This window comes from Crassostrea angulata, chromosome 7 (assembly GCF_025612915.1).
Source record: "Crassostrea angulata isolate pt1a10 chromosome 7, ASM2561291v2, whole genome shotgun sequence".
NCBI lineage: Eukaryota > Metazoa > Mollusca > Bivalvia > Ostreida > Ostreidae > Magallana > Magallana angulata.
This window is the reverse complement of record NC_069117.1, coordinates 33,307,596-33,330,322: the sequence shown is the minus strand read 5'-3', so window position 1 is coordinate 33,330,322 and position 22,727 is coordinate 33,307,596. Positions and strand designations below refer to the sequence as shown.

The 22,727-nt window shown below is 36.2% G+C and overlaps 2 protein-coding genes and 1 pseudogene across 3 annotated transcripts; 2 read left to right on the top strand and 1 right to left on the bottom strand.

The window, feature by feature from the left end:
* Positions 1–2,783: 2,783 nt before the first annotated feature.
* LOC128156010 (uncharacterized) lies at positions 2,784–9,293 on the top strand. Its single transcript, XM_052817962.1, has 2 exons — positions 2,784–2,989; positions 3,848–9,293. The coding sequence occupies exon 2, from the start codon at positions 3,882–3,884 to the stop codon at positions 8,016–8,018; it is 4,137 nt and encodes a 1,378-aa protein (XP_052673922.1). The 5' UTR covers positions 2,784–2,989; positions 3,848–3,881; the 3' UTR covers positions 8,019–9,293.
* Positions 9,294–11,407: 2,114 nt separating this feature from the next.
* On the top strand, positions 11,408–12,353 carry LOC128191314 (uncharacterized; annotated as a pseudogene).
* A 214-nt stretch (positions 12,354–12,567) lies between these two features.
* Positions 12,568–21,400, bottom strand: LOC128156123 (tumor necrosis factor receptor superfamily member 16-like). Of its 2 annotated transcripts, none has more exons than XM_052818143.1 (6): positions 20,646–21,400; positions 20,423–20,550; positions 18,113–18,623; positions 14,586–14,858; positions 13,594–13,710; positions 12,568–13,113 (listed from the first exon to the last, which is right to left on the bottom strand). In XM_052818143.1, the coding sequence occupies exons 2-6, from the start codon at positions 20,456–20,458 to the stop codon at positions 12,896–12,898; spliced, it is 1,155 nt and encodes a 384-aa protein (XP_052674103.1). In that variant the 5' UTR covers positions 20,459–20,550; positions 20,646–21,400; the 3' UTR covers positions 12,568–12,895. The 2 variants fall into 2 exon arrangements, with proteins under 2 accessions (XP_052674103.1, XP_052674101.1); XM_052818141.1 differs by having other exon boundaries at positions 20,423–20,553; positions 20,646–21,399.
* Positions 21,401–22,727: the final 1,327 nt, after the last annotated feature.

Genomic DNA, 22,727 nt, shown 5'->3' with positions numbered 1-22,727 from the left:
CTTTAATTAAAAAATCATCTCATAAACTAATCAGCTGGGAAGGGTGTGGAGAGGCCACAATCGGGGGAAATCAGGGATTGAATTTTTACTTATGAATATTTAGAGGAAATCTTCTCAGAAAACCAATCAGTCAGGAAAGTTAAAACTTATGTCAGACACGTAGCATCAGGGGGTGGGGAGTGGCTGCCTGCCCCCCCCCCCCACTTTTCTGGGACCATGTAAAAATGAATTGAAAATAAGGAAAAGAACAGTGAAATTAAATTTAAAAGTATAGCTGCCGCCCCCCCCCCCCCCCCTCGATATGTGCCTACGTGCCTGTATGTGGAAGCATCCTCAGGTATTGTAGATTCAAAGTTGTGAAAATCATGACCCTGGGGGTAAGGTGGGCCATAATGGGGGGGGGGGTGAATTTTTACATAGGAATGTATAGAATAAATCTTCTCAGAAACTAATCATCCAGGAAAGCTGAAACGTATGGTGAAGCATCCTCGGGTACTGTAAATTTAAAGTTGTTTAATCATGACCCCCGGGAGTAGGGTGGGACCACAAAAGGGGGGATTAATTTTTAGATAGGAATATATAGAGTAGATCTTTCAAATTCTTCTCAGAAACTAATCCCATTGTTGCTCAGGTGAGCGATGTTGCCTATGGGCCTCTTGTTAATAAATACATTAAGAAGTTCGAATTCTCCCAAGTTTGATAATTTTTTCTCAAGAATTAAGAGTTAACGAGTGTAAAGGGGAGAGGCTGGTTTATTATTTTGCTCGTAGAAACCAATATAGTAATATTGAAAACCAACATCTGAAATTAACAGTTTTCCTCCGACTTCAACAAAGGAGAAACTGATACAATCCCGGACTAAAATTTTAGACCATGTGATGGCATGCCATATCAGTCACTATTGGACTAAAAAAGTGAGAGATTTGTTCTTTAACCTTCAATTAGCTGCAGATGTGTAGCTCCCGGTCTGAAAAGATTCGGATGGACGATCAGGGTCCCAGATTCAATGTTTTAGGGTCTCTTTCATGCTTTTTATCAATCGGAAATTCATACCAACAGCGTGGAAAACGGCGATTGTGGTTTCAAATCTACGAAAATGGAAGAAGAAAAACGTGGAGAAAACTATCGATTAGTCAATGCAACAGCAGTGACAATAGCTGCAGATCTGAAGCTCTCTGGTTAAAAAAATACGTTGAAAAAAAAATTGGAGAATTTTTTTCAACCAGGGAGCTACAGATCTGCAGCAACAGTGACATGCAAAATGCAGGTACAGAACATGTGCAGCAACATCGATATCGTGAGACAGCTGTATAACAGACGTTCTTAATTGTGAGAATCGGCTAGTTTAGGACTTAGCTTACAACATCAACTCAAAAGACGAGAAGGTGTCATCTAATTACTAAACTTTCAAAAGCTTTTGACAAAATACCTCATAAGCGTATAGAAACGAGAAAAAAAATCATTGCATTGGTTTAAAGACGTCTTCGTAGGTCGGACTCGGTAAGTGTTTCTATAGGGCCGCGTTACAAATCTACATCCTTCGTCCAATCATGAGCCCTACAGGGTAGTTCATGTACTATTGAGTCCCGTGATATTCCCGTCTTCTTTTACAATGACCCACCAGACTTTGTTTTAGCACAGGTGCTTGAGGACAGGATCGACCCCCCTTCCACCCCACCCCCAATATATAGACCCCCGGGACTTTATTTTTTTTTTTTAGTAAATTATCCTTTTATGACATATTTCTAATCTAATTTATTCATCCATTGCCCAAAATTACATAAAACAAACATTTTTGAATAAAATCAGACCCTCTCTTGTATTATACATGTAGAGGGTCTGATTTTTTCAAAATATTTGTGTCCCGGGGGGTCTATAATCTGGGGGGGGGTGGATCCTGTCCTCAAGCATCTGTGTGTTTTAGAGGGATCAGCAGCAAGGTCGTCTGCACTGAGATGATTGCGTCATCAATAGAGAGATATCATATCAGGAAAGAGGAAGATGCCATTAAACTTTAAATATAAGAAACCTATAGAAGCTATACAATGACTAATTTATTGAGTTCCAACCCCCCCTTCCCTCCCCCCCCCCAAAAAAAGTCAAGTTCGTCATGTGACCAACAAGAGGAGGTGTGTAGAATATCCTGCCTACAACAGGCCCCTCCCTGATGCAATGTGCCTATAATGGTTAGGTCTAATTTTGCAAAAAAAAAGTGGGGGGGGGGGGGGCTATGGCCTATATCTGTCATAAAGATCAGTTCAATGTATATCAAAATATGAAAAGAAAAGAATCATCGGCACACGACGCAATTTATTTTTCTAGTAACTTAAATTTTTTTTTATAAAAAATCGTATCTAATACACGTATTAATATGTTTCTTTCTCTAAAACATCATTTGTACAGTTGCGGTGAAATAGTTGAGTTCATTAAACGATGAAGCCAGAGAAGCCATTTTATATAAGAATTTCAGTCCTATCGCCATTAATTACCATTTGAAGCTGTTCTTGCAACATCATTTGATAGTTCAAACGCAAGATCCAGTCTTTCAGTATCGTCCATAGATTAATCTCTTTTGAGAAGTGGACAGGTATATAAATATATGTATAGCCTTCACCCATATATTACATGGGTTTTTATTCTGTATTTTATTATTTTTATATAGTCACTGAAACATCTAGTACGGCAGAGACGCATGCTCTTGGTCTACTCAGGGACCTGGTCTACTCTATAAATGGCAAATGGCCTCTAAAGAAGGAAATGAAACACGTTTAAATCGACTTGCAAAAATAAAAGTTCAGTCTAAGTAGTAGTAATTAATTCAATTATTGCGTCAAAAGTGATGAAGTCTGCATTTGTATTTTAGTCGGGATCGGTATTCAACTAAAGTCGAAAGTAAAAAATAAATTTCCTGTCGTGTTCCGTGCTGCGCCGCTGTTGTCCAAGAAACCGATCGAAGTTGATGCCTTATTAATATCGACTTAGAAACTAGGTATATAAAACCATGGGTAATACCAAACACAGCGTATTTATATTACAAATTTAAGGATCTAAAGAATTTTTTCATGGGCTCCATAAACTATGTATGGGTATTTTTTTTCTCCAGTGTATATTAAGTTTCCTCATCTATCAGAGACATATATTTATGTCGCTGTCTATATCAACGCAGAATTTGACGTGCATAGATGTGAAGTAAAAAAAAGGATATATCTTTACTTTATATATGTCTCATTAGTAAAGAATGGACATGTACAGATCAAGAAACATATGCTGCAAAACCATACTTAAATTTAAAATGTTATGCACAGCAAGCACAAATTTTAAATACAAGGTTTTAAAGATTGAAGATTGTTTAAAGGACATTTTACGATATTACACTACTTTAGACAGGGTAAATTTGGTTGCTTAATGTGTGTCAACAAAATTAAGTGGCATTAAAACAGTTCACTTTCACTTTAATTCATCTTGCGGTTGATTTAGAAATGCAGACTCATAAGGTTTAAAAACTACACTTTATGGTATTGTGATTTAATACAACTCATATTTGCAAAAACGAAACTCATATGAGAAAAAGCAAATTGATACGTACTGATACATAATAATGCATCAGTTAAACTATAAGCTTGTGCAAAAATCATTTGACAACATCATGATGGACAATGTTCTTTAGTTACATAGACTTGACTTAAGATCATGATCCATGTACATGCACAATATTTTTTTTTATATCTACATTGTACAAAAAATGCTCAGAATGTATGCAGTTATATATTTTTAAGCAGAATATGAAACTTCAAAATTGTATATTTGTGTCATGGTAAGCTAAAATGTCTTTTTTTCTCCTTAATAGGGATGGAGGAGAACTTTAGCAGGGCTGGTCGACAATGAGTAGTGTGTCTGATAATCAAAGCAACTGGGAGCAGCCTATAAGAAGTCCCAGCGTGTCTGACGAAATTCTCTATGAACTAGGATATTCCATCAGTCCCTCTACAGAAGAAGATGAAGCTGGGGATCATTTGACCACAGAGGCCACTGATCAAACTAAGTCAAACAAAGGTTTGATCATTAATGATAGTACATGCATTACCAGGCTTGATGTCAAGCATACTAAAGAGTCGGATAGTAATTCTAGACTGAGATCTGCTGAGGCCAATAAACAGAAAGAATACGAAGAGATTGATTTTCAGATCGGCATAGAGTCGGCAGGAACGACTTATCCTGGACATAAACTCAAAGACAAGAAGTATCTGAGGAAAATCAAGAAGAGGAAAAGACGAAAGAAGGGGACCACTTGTTCACCCACCAAACTTGAGGCCATTTGTAGGGAGATGTCTGGATTGGTGGTTTCTGAGGATGATGTTTCTGCAACTGAAACTTCACCAGAATCAGATCAGATTGATGGAGGGCTATTGAGGAAGCAGCAGTCAGATGAAAGGAGTCCCAAAAGCCCAAACCCTGAAAGGCTGACAACAAAGCAAGGTAGAGATAAAAGTATGGAAGGAAAACCTGAAGAGATTGAGCAGGACAAAAGTAAAAAAATCGACGGAGAGACAAATGATAGAGAGCAAAACTTGTCGAGTGATTGTTCAGCAGTTCGATCGGTTAATGCATGTACTGAAAATTCATACCTGGATAAATCCTTGGTAGTGGTAGAAGAACATGTTCCTAGTGAAAATGGGAATTCCAATATCTCCAATAATTGTACTTCTGATGATATTCAGTCCACATTTCCAGTGTGTTTAAAATTGGTCCAAGACAATGATGAAAACAGAGATTCTGGTGACTTGCAAGAGACAGTCAATTTGAACGACGATGAGATAATCCAGATTCCTGGTAAAGAGAAAGATACAGAGAACGGAAGCGCATTTCTAGGAAATGAAGACGTTTTGTCATCTGCTTCAAGAGAAGATAAAGAAAATTCTATTGAAAGCTCAAGAAATTTGTTTGAAACAGTAACTAGTTTTGATAAGGACAACGGTGATAAAAATACAGAGAAAAGAAACAAATTTCAAGGAAGAGATGACATTTTGTCGTCTGCTTCAAAAGATGATGAAGAAGACCAAATTGAAAACTCAAGAAATTTGTTGGAGACTAGTGTTGATAAGAATGAGAGTGCCTGTAAGGAATTAAACTATGAAGATTTGTTCGGAAATATTAAACAGTGTTCTATAAAAGTCAGAAGACTTAGTGAAGAATCCATAGCTGTTTATTCAGGGGGGTTAACCCCCCAAAAAATGGCGGCAAAGCAATCATCAGAAATGATTCATACCTCTGGCCTTTCTTGCTCCCGAGATGAATTGGCATCCTCTTTAGAAAGTCCTCAGTTGGATCAGGAAAACACAGAAAAAGTCTCAGAAGAAGTTCTGAATGATAAACAGAAACCTTCTGGCAGTTCTCCTGAGAAGTTTGGAAGTATGATTATTATGAAGGCTTTGTCTGTTCGGGTGCGCCGCTTGAGTGGGGACACCATTGCAAGCTACACAAGTGGTGCAATATCGCCACAAAAAGCACAATCTGAAAAGAGCGACAGCTTCAAAGCTCCGACAAGTCCATTGAAATCTAAATCCATTAAGAAGAGATCTATGAGGCAGTCTTCTAATTCAGAATATAGTAGTATTTCATCAGAACCCAAAGTGAATAATTTTGTTAAGAAAACTGCTAAATGTGCAAAATTCAGTGCTATCAATCAATTGCAACTACGAGAAAAAGACAATGAATGTTCAAGGCCACTCAGATCAAGAGGAGAAGGAAGATTGAAAGAGTCACCAGTAAAACAGAGAACATTAAGAACTCAGATGCATGAAACTGTCAGTGAAGTTAATTTTAGACATAAGTCAAATCCAAGGAATGCTAGAATAAAAGTGGACAAGGTGGGCAGTGGAGATAAGTCTCTATATTCTCAAGTACCAGAAAAAGTACATGGAATTTGTCCCAGCAATCTGTCTTCTCTGTTAAAACAATGCACCATTAGCCTACAGAAAATTGATTGTGATGAGTCATTTACAAAAGTTATAGAAAATCAAAGATCGGATGGTGGCAAGAAAATTAGTGGATCAGATATTTTCAAAATCCCCTTGGCACCTAAATTATACCAAGAAATGCAAAGATCGGGGAGAAATTCCAGGAGGAATGCAAGTTCTTCATCAGCAGGAAGGCCAAGAAGGGAAGCAAAACAGTCTCTTGAAACAATGAGTGAAGTTAACACACATGGCAAGTCTGTAAGTGTTCATTCCTGGCAGGAAAAATTCATGAAATCCATGAATAAACCTTTATGTTCCAGTAGTTCTTCTGAAAAAGTCAGAAAAGATGCATGTTACTCATCAGAGTCAAAAAGAGGGTCATTGAGAGAAATGAAGTTAAATGGAGGTTGTCATGAAAATGTCAGCTTAGAGATAGCTGGTCATAAGACAGAGAGAAAAAAGAAAAGGAATGGAAGTAGTTGTCATGAAGCTTTGAAATCCAGTCAGTCATCACGCATAAAACTCTGTAGTGTACGTGTTCGAAGGTTAAGTGGCGATACTATTGCAAGTTACATAAATAAAACGCCAGGAATGTTCGACAAGATCGTGAAAAACCTGACCAGAAGGTCTGAACAGAATTCAGTCTTAAAGACCGAGAATCAGAGAAGAGAAGAATTAAACAGTGTGTCAGATTTTCGTGTTCCCTCACTACCTCCAAGAAAAAGGAGGAAAAGTGGAGACTCCTTGTCTAGTTTGTCCAAGTGGAGCACAAGAAGACAAACTCTGAAGACTACTAGAACTAACTCCAGAAAAAGTCAGAAAAGAAAATGGATAGACCAGGGGAGTGAGGATAGTGAGTCTTCTGTACGACCCTGCAGTGTAAAGTTGTCACGGTTAGATCCAGACTCTGTATCACACTGCGGACACAACTGGATGCATAGTGGGGTGGCCAACATGCCCAATCAGATTCACAATCCTGCCTTAAATGTTAGCAACTTGGACAAAGTTGTTGATGATGAGTTGTACTGTCTACGGAGGTTCTTACAAGTTCCCCCATTGGCTGAATCAAAAGTTGCAGGAGATACCAGCAAAGTTGCAGAGAAACAAGAACTTCCAAAACTAAAGGCATGCTCAGTAATATTAAAAAGAATAACCAGAAAACAAAACTTGGAGCCGGTGAATATTAAAAAGGTGATCGCTAAACAGCTAGCAGATAATGTAGAGTTTTCTTCCGGAAGTGGATCAGATCATGAAGTGGAGGAGGAATCCATGAACATAAACAAGCTTCTCTTTGCTCTTAAAGACCCTGCCAATGGGAGAGAAGATGGTGTAAGTAAAGAAGTACAAAAGGATATGGCGTCCACAAAAAAACCTGAGGATCAAAACAGTGAAACATCAACAAAGACTGAAGAAGTTGAGATGAGTAAAAACGAAGGGGAGAATACTTCTAAAGGCTGTACTACACCCGAGACAGATGAAGTTCTACAGAATATTCATTCTCCATGCAGTGGTAAAGGCAATGGAGAACAAGATAAAGAAAATGCACCAGATGAAGGAGGATCCTCAGAAGGATGCAGATCAGAGCCAGATATTGGTTTGAATTCTTTTTTTGTTACAGAAAATACTACTGAAGAATCGGTCCAGCATGGCTGCGGAACTGAGCCCCATGCAGTCAGTGGAGACCAAAATACGTCTGCTGAGACATCAGGTGAGGAACAGAAAGCTATGAATGAAGTTACACAAAATCTCCTGCTGCTGGAGAATAAGCACCAAAGCAGAAAGCCTGAGTCGGACATCTGGAGTGATAACCTTCCTGATATTGAATTGGATGAGTCTTCTGCTATGGAGGAAACACAGCAAAACACAAGTAGCAAAGACTACCTCAAGAGTTTGTCCTGTGTTAGTGTGTACTCTGACACCAACACATCTTCACACCACGAAGATGGAGAACGGACCAGTAAAACAAGGATTGATCTATGTAAAGACTACTTCCAGATCTTAAATACAACAAAAAGTTGTAGTGTAAGGTTGCAGAGAGTTGATGTGAGGCTCAATTTATGAGCTCAACTCTTTTTGTGGTGAAGCAGTTTTTATTCATGTAATTTGAAGTGTGTGAAAGAAACATGTTATGTACTAATCGTTAAGTGTTGACTTGTTCAAAGGATCTAGGAGTGTATTGATGCAATGCTATAAAATTGTTGTCTATTAAAGCGAGGAAAAAAATATTTCCTTTTACATATACATGTTCATGTAATGATCATGATCACTTCTGTTACATGTAAATTAATGCAACAATGAAGAAATAGTTGTTTTGTATGTAGAACTTTTTGCAGATGTGTCCAAACCATGTACCATTCATTCGATGGGAAAAAGTGAGAAATCATGTCTATTATGTATTTTAAGAAGTGTAAAGATTGATATAAAAATCATCATGCATTAGAACATTGATACATGAAAACTCTGCAAAATGTTAACAATTGTTGGTTTATACTTAAATCATTATTGAAGATCTTTAAATGTTTTCATTTGTTTTTATTTTTTCCCAGATTGTCTTGAATGTTGTCAATTATTTTTTGTTTTTTTTAAAGATTTTTTTCTTAACTGGAAATTTGTTAAAATTTTTCCCAAGTTTATTTTGTTTTGTTTTTTTATATTTTCATCTTCATGTTTTTTACTTATATTTCATATCGTGCCATTTCTTTTATTGGAACGCCAGTATTGGTACTAATGTTTGTTGTGTAGCGGGCTAGCAGCCATGTATTGTGCAATCCAGAAGTGAGTCAAGACCATCCAAAACAAACCCCATCCAAGTTTATGTTTATATTTTTATTAATATCAACTTATTGATTTGCAATAACTCATAGGCCTCTGTAAAACCAGTTACAAGCGTTGTTTGAAATGCCTAAAATGATTTCATTTAAACGAATTTTTAACAAGTTGAAAATTTTTAGTATGCACTACAGGTGCAGGCAGGTCAACTAGAGACCCGAGTTATCTCTCTTTTTATATGAGGAAGTGTGTTCGTTCCTGCTCCCGTGCTCTATACAGCAATTTTTGGATTGCATTTTGATGGATTTATTAGTTTTTTTATTTCAGTTGTTTTCAGATAGGTGCTGCTATACTTTGTGTGATAATCTGAAAACTTGTTAATGTTTCTCATTTTCAGTTATGTTATTACTCACTAGTATTTTGTTTTTTAATGTTTTTAGAATGATTTAATGATACAAAGTATAATTATAATAGGTCAACATTTGAAGAATAGTGGGAATACATGTATATTTAAGTGTAATTGCTTGTTTCAAGTTTACTTTCTCATTAAAATATGGCATCTGTGAATTTTTGAAGATTTTTTTTTTTTGACCAACATGTGAACATGTATGTGTAAAGATATTCACCAGAATCCACTGGATAGAATATAAAACAATTTGCTGGCTGCTTTTTTTTTTCAACCAAAGTGTAACCTGTAGGTCTGTAGCTCTAGGCCGGTTCGAAAAATTTGGATGGACCACCACGAAAATACAGATTCGTATGTGTCAAAAAGTTGAAATTTATGGCGCTTTAAAGTGAATTGCGCTGGTTTTGGCTTTCCTCTGCTACAGCTACCAGTGTTGAAACTTACATTCTATCTGTCAATCATGGAGAATTTCGTTCTCATGCGATGCAGGAATCAAAAGAAAAACTAGTTTGTAAACATTATATAGAATTATAATATAGAAATAATATGGTAATAATTTTTTGTGGTCCCAGAAATTCAGTGTGCCCATTTACTGCTTGAAGTTTTCCTTGGACACTTTTTTTTTTCAATCGATGCATAAATTTTTTTTTAAAAAGGGGAGGGAGAGGGTTTAAAAAGTAAATAAGAAATAAACCATGTCTGTTGGTCAATTTTAGTAGATGCTAATGATGAAGATTCTGCTTTGTCAAGTATACAATTTCAAAATATTGCTGTACAGTACCGATCAGACCCAACCTAACACAAAGTAAACCCCACCAGAGACATAAATAACATAAATGTTACATGTATTTATGTCTCTGACCCCACCTAAACCCTGGGTTTACTAGAGTGGACACAGAGAGTATACCTCGATCAGAAGTATACCCTGAAAGCAGACACTACATGTGTATTCGGAATATACAAGGTGCAGGAATCGCAGGCAGTAGGATGGTAAGATAAAAGACGGGTCTGCTTCACACTTGAACAGTGCGTATAGTTGACTCCAAAAGCAATTCTCAAGTAAACCCAAAGTAAACCCAGAGTGGACCCAAATTTTCAAAAAGTAAACCCGGGGTTTATAGTTGGGGTTTACTCTGGTGTTAGGTTGGGTCTGATCGGTACATGTATCGTCCTTAATCATTTTGTTTTGCTAATTTTATGCAAAATCTGAACCTCATTCATTGGACATCTCTTTAAAACTACTTGGCTAAATAAACTTGTGAAAGGAAATGTAAAACATGAACAGATTATATATAGTCGAATATTCATTTAAGAGTTATCGAACATCGCCGAGGATTCACCATAATTAAGTATTACCTGTATTACTTATGTCACATACACATGAAGTAGCCTCCCTTTCAGAGCCCCCCCCCCCCCTCCCCAGGGGAAACGGGCATTATAGTTACTAAGATAATAGGCTTTCAAAGGCACCTAGTATATAATAAAATGCTTTCTTTTGTGATTCATTCGGGATATGAAGGTGGCGACATTGTAGGAAAAATACATAACCCGCGTTAGCGGGTTATGTAATATTTTTCTGCAATGATTGCTACCTTCATAACCCACATGAATCATCAAACAAAGTATTTTATTGTTTATATTTACATCTTTCTTTTAACTAATTAATAAATTGATTATAAAAAGTAAGTAAAATTCACTAAATTACTGTTAATGCACATAAGTACCTTAGCTGAAAGAAACAGCCAAATCGTCTCCCGTGAGACTGAGTCGGACATCTTCATGATTATTTCGTGCAGTCCGTGATATTCCTTAGGTCTGTAGGTTACGACCAATCGATAAACTGTGCATGTAGATTTCGGTCTGGCTCTTTCTATAGAGCTATGAATTGCCTATAAGTTTGATGTTAGATGACCAGAGTTTCCTGGCCCCAAAGACGTCAAACTTGAAGCTTTACGTCAATCTGCACAGAACTGGCTTCAGACCAACAGAACCATCGAATCTGGATTTTGAGTAAACTGGTAAATATTGTACTTATACCCCCCCCCCCATATATGTATGTGCTCGTGTTTTCATGTTGGGCTGACCTAACTTCTTGTTTGCTGACATCAGACTTGATGGTGTCAGGCAGCTTGTCTTTGCCATGGATCACCTGTTTGGGTTACTTTGAAACTCCAAGAGATGGAATATCGATGGCACATTCAAGGCAAGCAAAATGTAAATTCAGTATTATTTTAAGTATAAACGAAATAAATTAATCAAGACGTATTGGATAATTATGAATCTTTCACAGATTGTTCCCAGCTTCCTGAAGCCCAATGGACATCTACTCTCCATTCATGCGTTTGTTCATAAAGATGGGAAATCCATGCAGTTCCCATTGGTGTTTTCACTGATATTTAGGTGACGCAAGGAAGACTATGTTGAGGTAAAATGGTTATATTTGTTGTTAAAATTTTAACTGATTATTTCTTGGTTGTTTATATTATTAATAGTTATTTATTTTTTATGTAGGTGGAGATGATGACAGTGGATTTTGAAGCAGTTACTGGTATGTACAATTGGTTAAATGAAATATACTAGTAGGTGACATATAGTAAAGTTAGCAATATTATTAATGAGAATTAAAAATTGGCTTGCGTCCTTGCGACAACCTTCAGGGAGAGCTAGACAACCGACGTCTTCATCGAGCAGCTGATGGCATTGCCGTTCCTTCCCTGGAACCATGTTGAAGACGTTTTTAACGCCATGACCAACAGGTGTCCACAGCACCTAGAGGAGCTGGTAGACTCAGTGGATCCAAAGTCTAGTCTTCCACACCCGATCCTGGAGCGTCTTTGACTTTAAAGTGAGAACCAACAACTATGTTGAAGGTAAGCCATAAAAAAAAATTTTCACACGCAAATTATCACTGACTATTAAATTATTTTGGAAGTTTGGTGAATGATAAACTCTATATGGCTAGAATTAGTCATTTTACTATATATAAGGTGAAAGTTGTAGTTATAAAATTTATACACATTTGTTCTATGAGTAAGAACTAGTATATTTATTCACAATTAATTTTCATGATCAGGTTGGCATCGCAGGATGAACGTGAAGGCCCAAGGACTCTCTCCTCTCTTCCTTTATACCAGATCATCCCCCTGCTGCTGAGGGAAGCAGAATTAGTGAAGACGAGGCTCGCCGCCCGTGACGTGGAGAGGAACGTGAGACAGCAAGTGACCACCACGCAGAGGAAGATTGAAATATATAGATATACATGTACTAGCATATCCACGTATGGTTGGATTTCCGAGTGTTTGGGAGAGCTACCACTGAGCCAATTGTCCGATAGGAACAATAGCTAAGGGATGGACGCCGGTACTTTCTTAAATTGTGTAGATATTTTGAACGCTTGGGAGTGTTAAAAGTAATACACAGCTTAATCAATGCAAGTAGAAAACAAATTTTATTCTTCAATTTCAATAATAAATAAAAAGGAGCAAAAACAAAAGAATTCTTGCAGTACATACAAATATAAAAAAAAGAACAATATTTTGCGAAAGATTCTCATTCATAAAAAATGTTCAATGTACGTAAAACAATACAAGGTAGGGGAAAACCCAATACTCTCGCGCAAACATGCTGCATGTGTTTAAAAAAAAAGAGAAATGGAATGTAAATCATATTTTCTTACAAAAAGAACGTCATGACGCGTCACTGAAATTGATAAGAATAATGTCACGATAAATATACATTGTATACGTTATATCACACTGGTCAGCTACAAAATATGAACATGATTGTGGTCAGTCTTTGGGCCCCGTATATCGGCCTGTAATACTTTGACTATGTCGTAGCGGCCGATGTTGGACAGGGCTTTCAGCAGCACCCCCAGGGATGTGTTCCGCTTACTGTGGGCCCAGGTCTGTAGCATCGTCTGACAACAGTGTACGCTGTCCCCGTACGATTCCAACTGCTCTATCTTCTCTGGTAAGTATCCTAAAATATAGAAACGCCGTATTAAAGTTGTTTTGATAGGAAAAGGTAGAAATTTGAGCTGTCGCAGGAGTAAACATGTAAATAACATCCAAGAACGTTCAAAATTGAATTCATTTTAATTTTAGCTGCAGCCTAAGTCACTTTCGAATTTTTTTGGGAGGGAGGGGGGCATTGATTATTTACCTTTTTTTAAAAAAAGAAGCTGGAGGAGGGTTGCTTGTTCTTTTTTTTCTTTTTTCTATTGCTTTATTTTGTGTGTGATTTGGTTTTCCGAAGCTAGTTTTAAATAGGTCTGCTAGTAGTTCATCGGGCCAGGTAACCTGTTTGTTTTTTTATTTAAATATGTATGCATTCTATTAAAATGTGTAAAGGAACTACTCTCGTTTCAAAGTGTATTGTGAGAAAAAGAGAGGAAAAGATAACAAACAATTGTACTTCAGTAACAAAGAAAAAAAAAAACGATTAAAAATTAATAGATACCGAGTTGTCTTGCCAGCGCCCTCCAGTCGCCGGAATTTCCTCGGTGATTAGCTAACTGGTGTTCCACACACTTTCTCTTTGATATAGGAAGGTCGCTGTACTTTGTCAACTCATTGTCTGAGAAACGAAAATCATACATTCAAACAGTAAAACAAAAAAAACCTGCGTGAAAAGTCACAATTTATATAGTGCAATTGTAGCGTTATAGTTTTGCCGGATGATTCATTTTGGTAACATTATGAGTATTCATTGATTTATTCTTTGGGTTTATTATTATAACTTATTTATTTCTAAATTCGGATCGACGACGACCTGGTTCGTCCATCAGAATTTTTTTCAGACCGGGAGCTACAGACCTGCATTTAATTCATTTCTACTGGTTTTCCTTTGTTCTCTATTTATGCCGTTTTCCCCTAATTTTTTTAAAAGTTACCTCGGAACAAACTGGCTTGCAATCATTGTACAATCGATTCAAATATATAAATATACCATATAATTCGTTCCTTCGTAAAAAGAAAACATGATAAAAAAAATCAATATCGCTTAAATGTATTATAATACAAATAATCTGTCCAATCTGAAATGCGCATGGACTACAGTGCTCACCTAGATTCTTTGTGGATACTCTACCACATTGTGGAACTCACATCAAAGTCACGCAAATCTTTACTATGTATAAAACTTAACTTGATGTAGAAAATGAATGTGCTTGTTAATTTTATGCTCAGGCACTTAAATAAGTAGTCATGTGTAAGAATGGATCTTGGTTTGTGTGTGTGTGTGTGTGTAAAATGAAGAATGACATACAGATCCCGAATCCGGGTTGGTATCAAACATAGGCCGATCCCAATCGGACTAAACTCGGCCTTCTCCGTCAAATGTTTCCAATACGCAACGGAAAAGAGCGAGCTGGTGCGATTGATGCCGAAAAATTGTCTTTGTCATTAAAAAGTCATTTTTAAGTACGTAAAATTTTCATAACTATTGCTTACATATTTTACACTGCACGGTGATATCTACACATACTCCGCTGTCCGTTCCAGAGGCTCGTGAATATTCCACATGGTCATGCGGATCGTGGACTTTATGGCGCTTCTTTTCTTTGATTCTGGAATACTGTTTGAAAAACACGTAACCTAGGAGACCGAGCACAACTGCGCCTAGAGCCGCGCAGTAAATTGGAATGGCGTCGAAATCCTTTTTTCTGATATTTTTCCCTGACTGTTGTTCGGTTTGTTTGGTGGTGAGAAAGGCTTTGGGTTTGTCTGAAGATTATAAGAAAAGATAATGGATATTAATGCTTATAAATTTGTTTTCCGGAGGTCGGAAACATCACGTAAAATCTACATTAAAATTCATGCGAATAACACAACAGATATATACAGTGTACATGTTTGTTCACTTCGAAGATTATTTTTTTTTCGTGAAATTCACGTGATATTAACACACACAAAATATACAACCTGACGCCAGACTTCAAAAGTAAGTTATTTAAGTGCAATAATCATATTCTGATAAAGTCGTCTGCTAATAAACGCTCATTAAATCAGTTAATTGGGCCAGCATGAAATCAGACAAGGTTTGGGAGAGATGAGCTTATAATTTTTTGTACTCAATTTTTTGACACCGATTTACGCTTTGAATGGTACCTGTATTTTATTTACCACGTTGCAAAAATCCTAATCCAGTAATGTTGCCTCAACCAATCAAACTCGGGTTGATTTCTGAGACCTTTTATATTTTGGAATATCTACTGAAACAACTTCAAACCATGTTTTAGCAAAAAAAAATGTTACCCTCAAATCAAAATCTGTCATAATATATTTACACCCTCCAAATAATTGCAACTTATTTACATAAATATTACATATTGAACTTGTAACGAATGCTGCATCCAAATGTTTTCATGATCATCCCTTTTTCGATAAAAAAAAAATAATGTTTAAAACTTCGATTCATTCTTTACCAGAAAAAAAATGATAATGACAGAGAAGCTAATTATGAACAATTTCTGCCAACAGACCTAATTGCTTCGGCCTAATAAAAAAAAGTTTAAAATGCAAGGCATACGTGCGAATTTTTCCATCCCAAGTTGTACTAGCTTCTAACTTCATGATTTCATTTTCTTAGAAGAAAATAAAAAAAAGACCGTACTGTATTGATTGTGTTCGACAATTTCTTCATGAAAGATGCAAAATTTGCGTCTGCAAAGTTCAACTATGCTGTGATAAATGAATCTTAACTTTGCTTCACCGTCTTTAACCGCGGCATAAAGAAAAAGAAAAAAACGTTTTCGTGACTTGGTCCATCAAACCTTTCCCCAACCATCAAAAAAAAAAAAAAAACTTTGGGAGCCACGATTTTTTTTTTATGACTATGCAGTTAATCTGGCTTTATCCCTGATCGACTACATGTTTTCCTCCATCTTGAAACGAGAACATGAAAAGGATTCCGTCTTTTTTTAATGTTAGACACAGTTCTAATGAGACGATACCATCACTTCCCTCCTGGGTTTTTGTTTGTTTGTGGGTCCTTCGATACATAGGCGCTCGCAGTTGTCAGAGTCATAAAGCGATAAAATAAAAGGAAAAAAAATCCTATATTCTTAATTCAAACAATCTGAAATCAAACAGATGATTTGCTAGTTAGTATATCGCGTTTATAACGAGGCGGACTAACTTCCGTCTTCTATGAGTGTGTGGTTCAGAGTTCCAAGGCAAATCAACAAGCGAGGTTTCTTTTTCTTCCTTTAAAAAGATTCAGCTTATAGAAAACTTCCGATCTAGCTTTTGAAGCACTTCACAGATATACTGTCTTCTTATTATTCGGCATTTTACACAGCAACCCCCCCCCCCCCCCATACCCCCTACACGTACTAGTACTTGATGCTATTTTATTTTTCACAACTTTTTTCTGTATTACCTATTTTCACCGATTTAGCATTGAAAATCTAGGGATAAGGATCGGGTTTTCATTTTATTATAACCGATGAAAGCGGTAAAATGAAAAAGAAAGAAAATGTATCATATACATGTATGCAATCTCCTCCCCCCCCCCCCCCTTCACATAAAATCTTTTCCTTTGAGAGATTATTCCGGCAAAATGAGAGGACTGCTAGAAAAACGAGAATCTCATATAGAATGTCGATATACCAAACGATGATCAATGTCTTGTTTGTGTAGATCCAAAAATTATAACGAATGCAGTAATTCTGTTTGATGTCAGTAAACGTGGCGTAAAATTGATTTAAGTAATGGCTTAAAGGAAACTCAAATACTTCTATCTTCAGGTTTTACGACATATATTGCTATTTCACATACAAAAAACCCTGTTTTATTGGTGTAAAATGAAAAAAATATATATACACCAAACATTAACTTTAAAAATCTGTTAGATATATCTTTTTTTTATATATTCAATTGATCTAAAAATGATGAAAGCATTCGGATAAAACACGATCCAGCATGGCCGTTTAGTAAAATCTCGCATTTTCACGCGAGACGAGGTCTCTGTAATTGGGAATAGGATTAGCACTGGTTTGTTATTCAGACAATTTATAGACATTTAATTTGATACTTTGCATAAAATAGATGAAACATATCTTCCCTCTTTCTAGTTTATAGCATTGACATGTATATTTAAACTCATTTCTAGCATTTTCATTTAGGTTGTTAAAAAGGAACGCAGAAAGATCGAGCGAAATCATTAAAGTCTGCTTTGATTTCTATTTTAAAAACGTTTTTAGTTTTTTTTTTCTCTCTCTGTGATCTCTTAATTAAACGCACAAATTTTAACGATCATGTTGTATCAGAAATTTATATGCATTGAAGTCGTTATACTAGGGACACGAGAGTTTAATTCAAACGCAGTGATGACACACGGCTAAATGTCCTTCAAAGTACATGTAAATGATACGTGTACAATTATTGGAAAATATTATTTGAACTAGGTCTTCTCGGAAGAGTTGGGCTGCCGCATCTGTTAACTTTTTCCTTGAATGCTTTAGATAGGTTCTTTTGATCATTCGTATCTTAATTATTGATTTCGCGATCAAGGGGAATACATTGTACAATGTTTAATAAATTGCTCCGCTGCGAGTATCTATATTCGATGAAACTGTTATAACATTACAATGTTTAAATGTCTCTTGAGAGTGATTTCTAATTATTTAAGTAGAAATAAACTACTTGTCACTTTAATCAAATTATAAAGTAACGTGGACAGTAGGTGATATTTTCCCCCAATACCTCACCCCCCCCCCCCAATAAAAACACAAACGAAGGATAAAGAACTCCTGACTAGCTGAAACAAAATCTATACCAGCCTATTTGGTGCAAACTGATAAGAGTTAAAAGTACAAGCCAATACTTTTTAAAATAAAAAAAAAACAAAGAAAGGGAATGTATCCGTCTACTGCTACAGAAAGTGATTTACACATATTCCGTGGGGATTTGGGTTTGGGGAATTAAGGGATTTGGGGCCAGGGAGAGTGGGTGGGGTGGGGAAATGTTATACGTACCGAGACACATAGTGTCCTGTTGGTCTGAACAGTCCATGATGGTCAACTGGTTGGGACCACAGGAAGAACATGGCCGACATGATGACGTTGCGCTCCTGACGTCAGAGAAAGTTCCGTTCTCACACTTCCTACACACCGTGTTAGACCGCGTGCTGCATGGCACCATGGCACCCGATCCGTACGTACACAAGTCACAGAGCTGACACTTCTTGATATCTTCTGCAAAATAGAAGTCTAACAAGCACTCACACATCGTGTCGTGCGTGGTGTTACACGGGAATATTTCGCGCTCGTTGTCCTTGCACGTTTTACACTTTCTGCAGGGTTTTGTGTCGTATTTTGGCGAAGAGAACGTTTTGCCTAGTTCGCACACGTGACATTTGGTGTCTGTGTCGTTCGTGCACTTCTCGATTTGTCCGTGACCGGGCGGACACAGGCTGCAGCAGTTGGCGATGTCGGTGGAGGGGTTCGATGTGCAATCCTCGTACGATAAAACTCCCATGATGCAAATCTGTTATTGTAAAAAGTCAAAAGATAAGTTCAAATAGAAGTGAATTACGTTGATTCATTTCTCAGAATCAAAATCATTACTGGTATATAGGGAAAAAAATTACGATAAATTTTTGATGACTTAAGAAAATGTGGCGGTTATATTCTTCTTGTGTATATATAATGTATTTTTAATGACGTTTAAAGACGTTACTTGATATACGTATTGAAATTGAACACAATTCACATTTTTCAAGCAATAAGTTTTTCCATTGGTTCGATATACAATCGTTTATGTATAGCTTTGGTATAAAAATAGACTCCACTCCAAGAGCGCCACAGACCTATTATCCCGTAGATTCGATGTATTTGATGTTACGTCAAATTGAAATGTGGCATTGAATAAACAAAATAAAAAAACAAAAAAAGTTCCCATTCCATAGCACAAGAAACTATTAACCGTATTTTAAATGATCGCATGCATGGGTGATTGACCACAAGACGTATATATTCCAAAAACTTCCTCACATAAAGCACTTTGATGAAAAAATAAATACCCGAACCTAAAAGGCTCTAAAGAAAATTACTTTATCGATAGGCATTTAATTTTTAATTTCTCATGGAATTTCTTCTTTTGTTCAAATTAATATTTTATCACGCAACATGAAACTTCACAAGGCTTTGGTGCGCATGATTATCACCTTTCATTAGCTCCTCGTCCTCTAGCTGTGATCGAGAAGGCATGGTAAAGGTATCCCAGGTGTAATGTTTCTAATTTAACATCAAAGGACATACCGCTCAGGTAAATTATACAACATAGAAAGATCGCAAAACAATTGATCAATATTTACTTTGTTACTTCAACACTTTTTTTTCTTTCGCTGAAAGAGTTGCGATACTGGAGTTCGATCTATCAGGTGACTGTCATTGCAAGCTAGGATCGAAAGTGTTTGATGCACGGTTAGGATCAAAGTTATATAGATTTTTTCATCCTCTGTATGCGTTTTAGCAATGCCTTTTCATCATTATAATCACCAAAACTTTATCGTCGGAATATTTTGCAAGTGAGAGTTAGCTTTTATATCTATAAAAAAAAATTCTTTAAAATGTTGTAGTTTTTTGAATTTTCAGCAGCAATGAGTACATGTATTTCCTTTACATTCTCTATAGTTTTATTTGGACATACATCTAGATCATCAAAGCCATTAATATATAATTCACAATAGTTAAAATACCAATATTTAACTTCTAAGAAATGGGGGGGGGGGGGGGGCATCAAAAATTGTTTTCTTCATTTTAAAGAAATTCCAGGATCCACCTACAAAACACTTTGGTCATCAATATGTATACAGATTTTAGAAGTTCACCCCCCATTTGGAAAAATAAAATAACGGGGGGAAATAAAACGACCACGTTTTGTGAGAATTGTCTCTTTTAATGGCTTATGTTGGGTAGATGTTATATAGACATGGTCAGTGAATGGGAAAAACATGTACATAAAATGTGGGTGTGTGGTTTTCATGGGCGGATCAAAGAGAGTACTTACTTGAAGCAAAGCGACGAAAATTTTTTTTATAGATCTGCTTACACATATAGATAACACAGTGTTTATATTGTTCATCTACATGTTAATTTTGACAACATATATCTTTACATCGGGAATTTTTCCCAATATCTTTTAACCGTCAAATTTTATTTTTATTTTTTTTTTTTTTGAAATATAGTATTGTTATGTTGGACAGATTCGTGTCGAAAGAGTTGATAAGAAAAAAAATAATATTCAATGAACAATTTCATTAAGGAAAAATAAAATGAGCTTACCCAGCTAATAAACAGGATGGCATTCATTAGTCCCATGTTCAAAGGAAGACAGCAGCTCTGTTCCTATCAGCGGGATGTTACTCGCTGCAAGTCCCCGTTTAAAATGTGATCTGATCAATGTCTGCACGCTTCTATCAAGAACGCAACAAGGTGACAAATTTTAATTCGGATTCACAAAATATCTTGATATATTAAAAAAAAAGATCCAAACGACATAACTTACACCCGCCGGCTGTTAAGATATCGCCAATTGAACGAACGTGCGAAAATCCTTTTGTTCCGGTTAAAAAGTCCGTGATAATTGTATTAGAGATGAAAGATCCGTTAATTTCTAGACGTAAACAGGTGAAATTTTTCTCTCTTACTTTTCGAACCCTCTATCCCTCTTTCGGCTTTCTCCTGTATACGAAATTCCGACAGATTCAATCGTGTATATAACATGTAATTATCAATTCCATCTCGCGACTGAAACAAAGGCAATAACTAAATCGGGTGCGACTAACAGGTGTTAAGCGTATACCCGAGGCTCGCGGCATAATTAGTTAATCCAACACGTTCACACATTGTTAGAACCAAAACATCCCCCCTTCTGCTGGAGATTCAAATAAAGTAGGCTCGCTGCGCAAATGCGAAGTTCTCTATCTTTTATTTAATGTGCACACAGTACAGAAAGAGAGGTTTATAAATAAACAGACATCTCACTATGTAATGGAGCTTGCTCTCTCCCTCTCTCTCTCCCTGTGTAATTACGGGTTAGTTATTATATCAAATGCATTTTTGTCCCTCTGAACTTCAACAAGTGATGTTGTGTGATCGTTTTCCGCTCGCGAAGTCAAAGAATTTTTCTCACTGCCATAAAAACCAACTCCAAAGCCCTCTCGCCAATTGAATCGCACACGTTAATAAACAGACACGGTTAAGTTCACAAGGCAAATTAAATGCCACCATCTTCAACATTTATTTTATTTCGATATAATTTCTGTCCTGTTCTTCACAAGTGGTTGAATCCTATTAACTTTTTTATACGTTTCTAAATCTCACTGTTTACCAGTTTTTAAAGCTACATGAAAGTACGGAGAGAGAGAGAGAGAGAGAGAGAGAGAGAGAGATTTGAAAATCAAACTATATCAAAATATCATCTGTTGAAAATTAAAAAGGCAACAAAATTGTTGAGAGAGAGAGAGAGAGAGAGAGAGAGAGAGAGAGAGAGAGAGAGAGAGAGAGAGAGAGAGAGAGAGAGAGATGACTTTCAAGCAACCCATAGCCCCGTAACAGACATTTATCTATTTTATATTGAAAATTCAGAGGAAAATAAGTTCTTAAACACTATAGCAATATAAATTTTATAAAAAATAAAAAAAAAAGTGGTGATGCCATAAAATTAATGTTTACCATTAGAGTTAAAAACTTCTTATTGCCCATTAATAATTTAGAATTATGCACCTGGTGATTTTCCTTCCTTTCAATACCATATGAATTACAACATTGTCAAGCCTCTATTACCATTAGTATTAATTGCCAATATCTAATAAGAAAGGTAAAAAATAATTTTACAACTATATTATTGCAATACAGATTATTTATGGGCTTTTTTTCCATGAACACAATTTTATTCAAATATGCTTAAGGTATATGAAGCAAGTTGAAATATTTATTGGTTTACACTCAAATCTCCTTCTTTTCTTGTTCATCTGCCACTCTTAAAAACTTTCTAGTTAAAAATGTTCCACATACATGTAGAATTGATTTACATATGCCATGTCAATATACATGTATGTACAAGCAACAAAACAGTTTTCAGCAGTACAATTTATGACACATTTATGAAAAACAACCCTCCCATTTTTTCAAAAAAAAGAAAAAAAAGAAAGAAAGTCTGCTGTAGCCTGTATCAGATTATATTGGGCACCAACTGAACCAAACTAGGAAAGATAACTCCATAACAAATTCAGAGCTAGCACTACAACTATCATACTTTAAAAGATACAGCAACTAGCCAAGTACATTTTATACAGTTTTGAATTTCAATGTTTGAGAGGTTTAATTTGGCCATGCAGCCTATCTCTCTGGAGTCAGTCAATCGACTGTACTGGGGTGTGACTGATTCTCACCGAGGACCATTTCTCGCCAGTGCATTGTTAAGTCATTTTATCAACACGTAAAATTTTAATTATATGAAAAATTATGTTACAATTCAATAGAGATAATGCATAGACAGCTAAAAACCTAGTGGCCTTCAATGGAACCATAAATACATGTATATTTTAAATCTTTATTTAAAAGCTGCATGAATGGATCAACACAT